An 11,838-nucleotide genomic window follows, 5' to 3' on the forward strand; every position below is an offset into this window, starting at 1 on the left:
TTAGTAGCAAAACGAAAACTTATGTTCTTAAGATTAAAAAAATCTAAAGATCAACATCAAAACCTTGGACCAATGAATGCATTCTTGCGGTTCAAAAATAAAACAGAGGGTAAAAATCATTATTTGCTTAAATATACCAAATATTAATTATTCAAAAATAATTCAAATAGATGTCTCTGAATTAGGGTACGGAGGAATCTTGCTCCAAATCTTTTAAAAAAAATAAAAAACAATTAGTAAATTTTACTTTTGGTATTTGGAATCCTTCTCAACAAAACTATTCTACAATAAAAAAGAAAATTCTAACCATAGTTCTCTGCGTTCTGAAATTTTAAAGTGATATTTTAAATCTAAAATTTCTAATTAAAGTCGATTGCAAATCCGTCTAAGATGTTCTACAAGAAGACGTGAGAAATCTTACCTCAAAACAAATTTTCGCACGATGACAAACATTATTGTTCATATTTGATTTTGATATTGAATTTATTAGCAGCTCAAAAAATTGTTAGCCAATTTTTTAATTTGAGAATTTTTGCAAAGAAAAAATGAACACTCGAGGAAAACCAAATAACAAAAGCAAAAGTAAAATTACTATTTAAATCCCATATAATCCCCTAAATATAAATCATTTTCTCTTATTTCAAGATCGGATTATATAGAAAAATCATCTCAATTGTCTTAACCCTTGATCAAACTATGTATGATATTTTGTCTACCCTTCAAATAATTTATCGCCTCTTTCTTACCAACATTCATTTCCTTCCCAAAGAATCTGCTCTTTCTTCAAAAATTTATGAAGCTATCATTTCTCAAACTCAAAGTGTTGTCATTTTTCATGCTGAAAAAGATGGCGAAATTGCATATTCAAAAATAAAATACTTCATATCCTCTCACCAACTGAATAGAACGTATCTTTTTGTTCCTCTTGCACAATTTTATCCCCCTTTAACAACAAAATCCCTTATTATTAGTACGATTATATGCAAGCCTTACATAATGTTCTCCTTTTTCAAAATTCTAAAGGAGGTCATTCTTGGTTTCTTCAATTTTGTACTAATAAAATCTAATAAATTCCAAATTAAATCTTTACTAATTCATGGTTAACCTATGGCTCTATGTCTTCTATTCTCCCTCAAGATATTCTTCAAAATCTTTAGACTTTGCAAAAAATTCTAAATTTAATTTCGATGATCCTGCCGATGAAAATATGTTTTTCTTTGTTTAATTTGACTTTCCATGGATAATGAAATGGGATTATTCAAAAGAATTTTATTAATCAGTTCCCACTCTTTATAGAAATACATATGTTAAATGGTGGGATAAATTTGAAATTTCAAAATCTCAAACCCCTCAAGTATTTTCTTTACTGCCAAAATCCTTTAAAGAATCTCTTGTTCCTTTTTCCTTAAAACCCACTTCTAAAGAAATTTCAGATTTTGCTTGCAATAAAAAATTTGACTCAAAAATCACAACCATCAAGCAATCAATATTTATTCAAGGTTCTTCTGCACATTCACATTCTCTTGCACCTTCTCTTCTCAATGAAGACAATGATAATTTTGGATTTTAACAAAAGTTCTCCAAAGATTCGCCCAAAGACTTTCTCAAAATTTGCTTAAAGGTTTTCCAAATAGTTGTTAGACAATTCATGCAACGCTACTCCAAAATTCGTTCAAATGTTCTCTCAAAGGATTGCCTAAATATCATTAAAGACCGTCAATCAAAGGCATGTCGATCCTACAATATTCTGTAATACAACAAAAGTCAATAGTGTTTGTAATAATAGTGTTTTATAATATGTCAAAAGTCAATAGTACTTGTAAATATAGTTTAATGTCGGACCATCAAAATATTAATACTGTCAAAAGTCAATGGTGTTTGTAATTATAATTATAGACACCCAAATTTGACCGGGCCCTCGATGCAAAATGCCCATAAAATCTGTAAAAATTGGAATGGGCCCTCAAAGCCCAAACCTTCAAAAAAATCTTTTACTAAATGGCCTAAGGCCTTTCCCACATGGTTTATGGATCGAAAACTCCTAACCATTCTTCTACACTTCTCAACCCAACTCAACATTAATTCAACCCGTTACTATACCTACTCAACCTACCACCCTAAGCCCATTGGATTCAAAATCCAACACCACACCTACTCAACTCACTACCCAACTATTCTACCCAAGTCCAATTATTCTACCCAAATCCAACTCTCAACCCAAGTCTAAGCATCACAATCAATCACACAAGATCATCAAGGTAAGACACATGTCACCACCCTCAACTCACCTCTCTCATCCAACTCTACCTACCCCCATCACCTTTCTATAAGAAATCATCCACCCACATCTCAACTCATACCTCTCTTTAACTTACCCTCATCATTTCTTACAAATCTATTCTCACAAGTCAAACATATATCCCCCATCTCCAATCAAACATTCCTTCTCTCCAATTAACTTATTTAAACATTTAATCTCCACACCTTTTGACACATGTCACCACCCCATTCACTCTCCAAAAACCTAATCAATTAATCCTTATACAACTCATTCTTTTTACCTAAACTCATTTCATTCAACCTATCTATCACTAAATCAACAAATCACCCTCTTACATTCTCATTCTCTTAACCAAATGTTACTCATCTTCACCTCACCTAACACTCAACCTAAATGAGTTGAGGGATCCAACCAGTTAGGTCACAAATGATCCATTTAAACCTCATTCCACAAATACTCTTATATCACCCTCAATTTACACACACCCCTTCTCACAAACCTCAAATTATTATACTTCTTTTCATCATTTCACCCCATTCTACAATCATTTCCAAACTTCTATAAAATCCCCCCATTCTCAACATAATCCCCCCTCATGCTTGAACTCCCTCTCTCTCAAGCTACAATCTTCTCTAGAATCATTTTCAACTCCTAATTCCCTCACAATATCTATACCCGCAACTCTCAATCATCAAAATGTCTAACTCTTTCTAACACTAAGATCAAGTCAAGGAAGCACAAGCATATCTCTTGAAGGTCAAGAAGATCAATGTAGGTTTTGGACAAAAGAAAAACACTATCCCTCTCTCCCTTCTCTTCCCTCTTCTACTTCTCTTATTTCCCTATACTTATGCACATACCACAAATATTTTGAGCCATAGAAGGGCCCTTTCTCAATAAAGAGGCTCTCAATAGTTTAAACCAATATCAAAGTCTCTTGTATTAAAAGGCATATATCAAATCTTTTCGACTTTTATTTTTTATTTTATTTATAAAATGATCGAATCTAAGGTCACAACCAATAGTGGAGGGAGTAGGGTAGCTAACACCTTCCCCACTCCCTAATATGGATCCCCTTACCTAGATTTAAGGTTGGACCAATGAACACTATCCGTATGAGAGTCACTAAATGTCAAAATAACACATTTTCCAAAAAATGCAACCCGGGTGATCATTAACACCCCTTTTACAAAAAGAAAGGTGGTGACTTCAAACCCAAAGTGGGAGAGATATTCAAAAACGAAAATCTCGTGTCGACAATAGTCTAAGGTCGGTTCGTCAAAATATTGACACCTATCAAAAGTCAATAGTGATTGTAATTATAGTCAAAGTCAGTTTGTCAAATGTTGACAGCACTTTTTCAAATGTTCCACCATTTTCCAATCCCTTTTCTATAAATACAAAAGTCCATCTTCTTCAAAAGACTCCCAAAAAAAATTTACCATCTTTTCCTTCCCATCAACCCTGATCATCTTGCCAATCTGACCATTTTTCCTACCATCTTCTCTAATTATCTTCTCCCTTCAACCAACCCCCGTTTATCTTTTCTTACAAACCCTCATATTATCATCAAATTTCATCAAAATGATTCAAATCTAAATGATGGTGGAGATGATACCACAGAACTAAATCAAAACTTAAAAGAAATTAAAAAAGAGTTTGTGACGACTGAAAATGATGATAAAAAACATATCTTTTACGAAAAAGAGACAGCACGATAAAAAATTACAAACTATTGAAGATGTTAAGGAGATAATACAAGAGATTAATGAAATGTGTGAAGAACTTATGAGGACCATTGACTTTTTCTCTATTCAAAAGAAGTTGTATGCGAAAATTTTAAAGACATAAGAGTTTAATGAAGAATATCTAGAGGAAGCTTTTAAAATTATAAGGAAGAATCCTCATGTTACAGAAATGTTCGTCGTGAAAAATGATAAATATAGAAATAAAGAATTAGAGTCTTTATGTGAAGAGATTGGGGAGTTGTAGGGGAATTTTTTTTTGTTTAACTTATTTTATTAGATTTTGAATAATTCTAGGAGTTCAATTTTTTAAATTTTGAACAATTATAAGAGTTGTAGGATACTTTTAGTTGAATAATTTAATTTAATTTATTTTTGTATTTTATTATATTGACTTGATGGAATTATAGATTTTTTCGTTATAAAATATGGAATAGTGACTGATTTATTATATTCTTTTATGGCTTATAAATTATAGGTTGGAGCAAAATTTGATTTTCATGATTATTTAATTTTTTTTAAATGTAATTGTATTATATTAGATGATGTATTTCATTTGTATATATTAACAAAAAAATCAGGTTAATGGCCATATATTTGTCAATTTTATATGAAAATATTTTATTTGTAATCTTTTCGATTTGTTTTAAAATGGTATGCAGTCATATGTCAATTGTTATTTAACTTTAAAAAAGATTTTAAAGAAAAAAATGAATTTTATTTTTTCATTTGTCGGATAATAAAGTAAACATAAAATTTTGCATTAGACACAATCAAGCACCACAATGGAGCGCAGAACTCTCCAAACACAAAATTTTATCAAGCGAGGCCTTAGTCTATTAAAACCAGAATTTTGACATAAGTTGTGTATGTTTTGGGAAAAGCCCCTAATTTCAAAAGAATTGATGTGTTGTAAGTAAAGGGTGGTGTGTAAATAGAAATTCTTCAGAAAAATAGAAAATTAATAAAGGGGAACACTTTTATGAGCCAAAGTCCGAAACCATTTTCAGCGGAAGAGACTGAACCAGAATTGTTGGGTAAGAAGTTAGGAGAAAACTAATGACGGGGCTGTTTGGTTTGGATTTCCAATTCCCAATATATGACGATCGAAACAATCCAATCCCTTATGTCTCTCATTTTTTTTAATTTTTTTGGGAAGATTTGTGTTAATTTTGAGATGAAATCGATTACCCATTTTCAGGAAAGAGTGGTTGATTCATTCAAGAAGAAAAAGAAATAAATGGTTCCAAGCCGCTCGATTTCGTCGAAAGAGGTTCATTTATTCCAGAGCTTAAATGGGATTCGAAACCTTGCAGAAACTCATCCATTCAAGGTAAACTTATCGACCTCAGCACCTGACCCATAATAATAATAATAATTTTAATTTTAAAAATAAATTATGCCTCTGAGTTGAATCGTTCGAGTCAACCCGGTGTCGAGACATCATTGTTACCTTACCTGGTACTCTTACTCTGTCGAGTGATACACCATTTGTATCAGAAAAGTGATTCATAGTCACCTCGTCTCAAACTCAGTAAATTCGAGTCATATCTGACTCGTTTGACTCAGTACATTGGAAACTCAACATACTACTATTTTCAAAACAAATATAAAATACACACACACACACCCCCCTCAAATCCGATTTAGAAAATTCATACCAGACTTGGTGCAACAAGTTTCTTGTTTGTCTCTTGTCATTACTTTTTTCATCATGTCTGACGGATGCTCATTGATATGAACTTTTTTAATTTTAAGGGTTTGATTTTCGAGCACATCTATAATCCAATGGTACCTCACATCTATGTGTTTGGATTTGTAGTGAAATGTTGGATTTTTAGGTAAGTGAATTGTACCTTGATTATTGTTAAGCGACCAACTACTCCAAAAGACCGATCTGTTGGAGAAGGTGAGAACTATGAATATAAGAGCGTTAGGTTCATATAGCATGATAAATTTGGGGGTCCAACTCAAAACCAATTGGCAATGAGTGGAGAGGCCCAGGATCTTATAAGGAGAGAGACAAGGCAATTTGTGTCCGATGTGGGACCAAACTCTAACACTTTTTCTTGAGCTATATGGAAGTAATCTGAATTGGGCACACTTTGTCTAATAGTGGCCATTGTTTTTCGATCTAACTTGTTCCATTCGGCCTTGGTCATACTCTCCGGCTTCTTATTTTTTCCCCTCAATTGGTACATTTAAGTCTTTAAGGAAGAGAACATCTTCCACGTTGGGTTTCTATAAACTCCAATTAGTGTCATTGAGTTTCTCTACACTAAAGGTTTAGTCCATAACCATCAACACCTAGAGCAATCAAAGCTCTGATACCACTTTGTTAGGACTGGGTGTCCAATAATAATAGCGTGACTATCGATTCAAGCCTAGAAGAAACTTTAGAGAAAATGACTGAGAGAGCATACACTGAATTTAATGTGGAAAACCTCCTAAAAATATGAGGAAAAATCACAGGCGAAAGGCCGGTAAAAAATTTTCATTAATCAAAGAAAAATGATTACACACCTTTTCGGAATCAATCTGACCAAAAGATTACAAACTTTACAAAATTCCTTGATCATGAAAAAAATACCAAGCCTGACGCCACCACTTCGAAATCAATTTGACTTTCTCCTTTGAGATCTTCAGTGACCCGAAATATCTGGGGCTTCAAGCAATCCGAAATCACTTTGGAAAAATTTCTTCCTTACACACTTCTTTCTTGACTTGGAAATCAACTCCAACTCTGTTGCAAACTCTATCAAAAACTCAAGAAGAAACACAAGAGAATAATAGAGAAAGAGAGCAACTTTTGCATACACACCACTCACAAATGAGCACAAGTCTTGGCATGCATAAACACACTTATGTGTTAGTTATTTAAAAACAAAGAGAGAAGTGACATTTACTTAAATGAGAATTAAAGTTGAAGAAGTGGAGGTGGGCTACTTTAATTCCCAAGGACATCCAATGTCTCAATGCCATAAAGCATTGAGCCATTGGCTACATTCATACTACTATTTTCAAAACAAAGTTTAAAAACAAATATAAAATATTCAAAGCAAACAGATAAAGAATTCATGTATTAGAAAATGGCTTTGACTTCAACACTTTCCTTAGGATACTTACTCCAAATGATTTGAGGCCAAATAACTCTTTATTGTAAATTCGAGTCATAACTCTATATTGTAACTTTGGGAATGAATTAGGATATGTTAGAATTTATTTATAATCATTGTAAGGGGTGAGGTTATCTTAGGCGCTTGAGTGTACATGTTGATTGTTGTTCAAACGTGAGCGTTCGCATGAGATGTCATTCGCAAATGAGCATTAGCATACAAATCAGTTGCAAGATTGGGTGGGGCCGGTTTGGGCTTTTGCTTAAACTGATTTGAGGACTATTAGGTCATCATTGCATCAAACAAGAAGGAAAACTTGAGTGACATAAGGGAAATAGAAAGGATTTTAGAGTAGGATTAATACTTGCTTGAGAAATATTTTCAATAGTATTCCCCCTTCTAAATGACACCTAAGGGCCTAAGTATGGAGTCATCTAAAAGGACAATGATCATGTGTCGGGTCCCACCTGACACGTTGTCAGCTCCTTTCCTATGAGTAACATTGCAAAGAATACTTTTGTTGATATTGGAAGTGGTCCCATGACATTGCTGGGTATCTATAGTTGGTCTCCTCCCCAACTACTAGACCATACCGTGTTTTATCTCATGCATCGATTGGGCCCACCTAATGAGCCATTGAGTTGGCAAGACCCACAATATCCTAGATCGGTATTTTACAACAACACTTTACTAGATTGCTCTATATAGCATTTTGGATGGCCAGGTCAGACCCAAAATATGGCATCTACAATCATAGATCAATCACAACAGTTCATTTATAGCATGATTACATGGAAAGTAAATTTTACCTTGTATGCATTGGACATCTTCTTGAAATTAATCTTGTCTTCTCTTTTGAGATGAAAATCCAACCTGAATTATAATTATGAGAAATAAGAGAGAGTTATGAGGACTTTTCACCTCTTTCTAACCCTAACCACATAATGGGGCTCAAAAGTTGGGCAAGTATGGGATGCTCCCTTCTTTAGGTGTATATGTAAGACTCAAACTCCAATCCGTCAAGGAAGAAGGAGCCCTGGGGAGCTGCACTTTACTTGGTAAATTACGTTTCTTTTCACTTTCTTCCTTCTTTTTTGACAAACGTGGTGGTTGGTCCATTGACAATATTTGTTGTGCCTGACCAGGCTAATCCTTGGAATTTGGTGATTTCAACTTTACCAAAGAAACCTGAATGTCATAATACTGAACCCACAACCTCCCAAGTGGGTCTATTTCTAATAAAACTCTACTTTCCTAACAAGTGCTATTAGTTACAGACTTAAAATCTAACTAATCCGTTACCTTGGTGGGAGCCTTTGTTTGTATTAATTTTATGTATTTGTGTAGGCATGGTTCTTAGATCAGTTTGGAGTTCTTCATGATGGGAAACAACCTTACCCGGGTGCCATTTCAACATGTATGTTTTAGTTTGTTAGTTTTGGTAATTTAATAATCCTTTCCAGTTGAGTATCGTAACAGGTAGCTTTCTTTTTTGGTTGAGTGGTGTGATAGTGCTTACCATCAACTAATTTCCTTAATGGATAATAGTAGAAAAGCTAGCAAGCCATGGTGCCAAGATGGTGATCATAAGCAATTCTTCAAGACGTGCATCGACGACCATTGAGAAGATGAAGAGCCTCGGATTTGATTCCTCTCTCTTCCTAGGGGCCATCACTAGTGGAGAATTAACACATCAGTACCTCCAAAGGTTTGAATTGCTATATATTCTATTAAAAAAATGATTAAAACCTCATATGTGGTCTATGATGCCCATATACAGACAGTAATAAAGGAAATGGGTATGACTCTTTGTTTGTCAAATCAAAGACAGGGATACGGGTATCAATATCCCATCATATAATTTGATACCATGTACTAAATTTTAATTTTTCTTAGGCTAAGTATCACTTCTTAGTTGTATGCAATAATGGGTTAAAAATTATAATACCACAAAGCCTTCTGCTGTAAGATTGTTTGCGATATATTGTTAGCGATACATTTGCTGCTGTAAAATTTTATTAAATCAAAAAGCAAAGGAAACAAGAAAGCAAACCTATGCAATCGAGTCGATCTATGTGGAAAATACTAGACCAGAAGAACAATAACACAAGTAAGAAATGAGCTCCTCTCCCGTAGCAGCATTTTCCAATTTAAAAACAAACTCCTCAAACAACAGACCTCTAAAGTCGTAAAAACCTTCTACCAAAAGTACCAAAGAACTTTGATTCTGAGAATAGTGGAATGCGTGTCTTCCTCCTTACCTTCAAAAACCTGCTTCTTATAAAGGCCCTAACAAATCACAATTGGAAACAATCTTCATAGATCCTTCCTTTAGAAGAGAAGGCTGAATGTACCAACTTAGAAATAGGTCCATTACAGAATAAGGTAAGGCCCAACTAACTCCAAAGGAATCATATAAGAAAATTGCTTATCAAAAAAAAAAAAAAAAAAAAAATCATATAAGAAAACCATACTTCCCTAGATAAATTCTATTGCTGAAGTATCCATGCAGTATTTGGTATTATATTATGTGACACTAATGCGTTGAACGTGGTGGGGTGTAGTGATGCTATCCTTTACGATGCATAAGCCATTGTCCATCATCCTTATATTGGCCAAGTCATGTTCAATATTGGTCGAGTCACTCCAACACATCGTCGGTACGATGAATTTTGCATTTCAACATATGCTACCTAACTCCTAATCAACTCTTTCAGCTAGCATGAGACTTATCTCAGTTTTTTCTTCGGGCGATTTAGCTTCCCTACCAAGATTTTATCCTCTTCTTTAGTGGATTGAGGTCTCATTGAGGAATGTGGGTTGCTTTGTTTTTTCTAGGGATTGATACAAAAATGCATGTTGTTTGGAGATGTTGTTTTCTTTTGAATAATTATGCCCTTAAGGAATGATGACATGTTGAGGCTTCTTGTTGATTCAACTTTGGTTGGAACTCCTTGATTTGAAATAGCCTTCCTTGCCAAGTTTTTCAACTACATTCGAGAGATTTCTCTTATTTTTCTTATTTTACTAAATTGAGTGAGTGAAAACTTGGTGAATTTATTGAAAGTTGGCACTCTATACTCAACCTGATTTCTCTTCTGTTCCTTATTTTACTAAATTGAGTGAGTGAAAACTTAGTGAATTTATTGAAAGTTGGCAGTCTATACTCAACTCTGATATTATTTTCCAATATGGCAGTTTGAATTTCGTGCTTTTTTATTCTATGAACAAACAAACCAGAATAAGTGTTTGTTTTTCTATAGAATTGGAGCTGGACCAGATACTACAGTTCGTCCAACCAAAGTCAACTTAGCCAGTGCCAAGTTGATCAATGAATTATTGAACATTGTTTTGTTGCAGAGCCTGTGCTCCTCTATTTTCATTCTATACACATGACAAAAACCAGCTTATTTACCAGGAAATTTCAAAAAACCATGGCGTTCAGGAATCATGAAATGTTTTCTTTTCAACCGACCAGGGCAACATACTTATTTCAACATATACAGCTGTGTCATCAAGGCTTTAGTCAAGTTTTGCACACCCTTCAGATATATTTATCCATAGATTTTTTATTTTTATTTATTTTTAATTACAAGGTTCCTGTTGTGTATCTTAAATTTGACTTTGATGGTGCTATGCCAAATATTAATTCAGTTGGATAAGTGTGACCACCCAATATATAAATATTATTTGGGAAGCTTACCCAATCTTTTCTTTCAGTTCAAAAGAATGTCACAAATCGAGTTTTATTCTGTTTCGGAGAGTTATTCGCCTAGCCAATCTCTTAATAGGATTCATCAGACAGTGGTTCCTATTTCCCGATCTGCACAACATTGTGTGTTTGAATGGAGTTCAGAGATCTGAACATCATTGCTAATGATTGCCTTATATATATATATATATATATATATATATAGGGTAGCGTTATTTGGCCAACAGTTTGGCAAACATTTTGGCAAACACATTTTTCAAAACATGGGTTTAGAGGTCTTGAATGGGCTGATTTTTGGTGAGGATGATCTCTACGGTGAGGAGATCATCATCACCAAAAATCAGCCCATTCCAAAACTTCTAACCCCATCAAAAATGGTTTACAAGAAATGGACGGTTCACGATTTTTCAACTTGTAAACTGGGGCTAGAAGTTTTGGAATGAGCTGATTTTTGGTGAGGATGATCTCCTCACCGTAGAGATCATCCTCACCAAAAATCAGCCCATTCCAAGACCTCTAACCCATGTTTTGAAAAAGTGTTTGCCAAACTGTTGGCCAAATAACGGGACCCATATATATATATAATATTCTGTTTGTAGAGTTGCATTTCTCAGATATGGAATCTATTGTGTGGCTTTTGTCATAAACAGGAGGGATGATGAATGGTTTGCAGCACTAGGAAGGTCATGTATTCACATGACTTGGAGTGATCGGGGTGCAATATCTCTCGAGGTATGCTAATGTGATTGATGTATTTTAGAACTCTTCTCTCTTCTTTTCGCTCAGTATACCATATCAATTGACTTAGAGTTACCAATACATAACAATTATGGTGATTTTTTTATCATGTAGACACTGTACTACCTGGTATAACAAGTAACACTGGCATGACTATGTAAAAAATTGTTAGGAGAAGGAACACATTAACTGAGGTGTCAGCACTTTGAAATAAAGAAAAAGAACTGTTGTCTGGTATTGTGTCCA

General features: G+C 34.1%; 1 protein-coding gene across 1 annotated transcript; it reads left to right on the top strand.

Moving 5' to 3' along the window:
- Window positions 1-5,019: 5,019 nt before the first annotated feature.
- Window positions 5,020-11,586, top strand: LOC147380898 (uncharacterized; the record flags this gene model as incomplete). Its single annotated transcript, XM_086431098.1, has 5 exons — window positions 5,020-5,063; window positions 5,228-5,359; window positions 8,490-8,559; window positions 8,691-8,850; window positions 11,505-11,586. Coding segments are annotated over exons 2-5 (405 nt in total), but the record flags the coding sequence as incomplete, so codon positions are not given.
- Between the last annotated feature and the right edge of the window lie 252 nt (window positions 11,587-11,838).

Source organism: Akebia trifoliata, unplaced genomic scaffold (genome assembly GCF_017979445.1).
Source record: "Akebia trifoliata isolate Shusen 1 unplaced genomic scaffold, ASM1797944v1 Contig00895, whole genome shotgun sequence".
NCBI lineage: Eukaryota > Viridiplantae > Streptophyta > Magnoliopsida > Ranunculales > Lardizabalaceae > Akebia > Akebia trifoliata.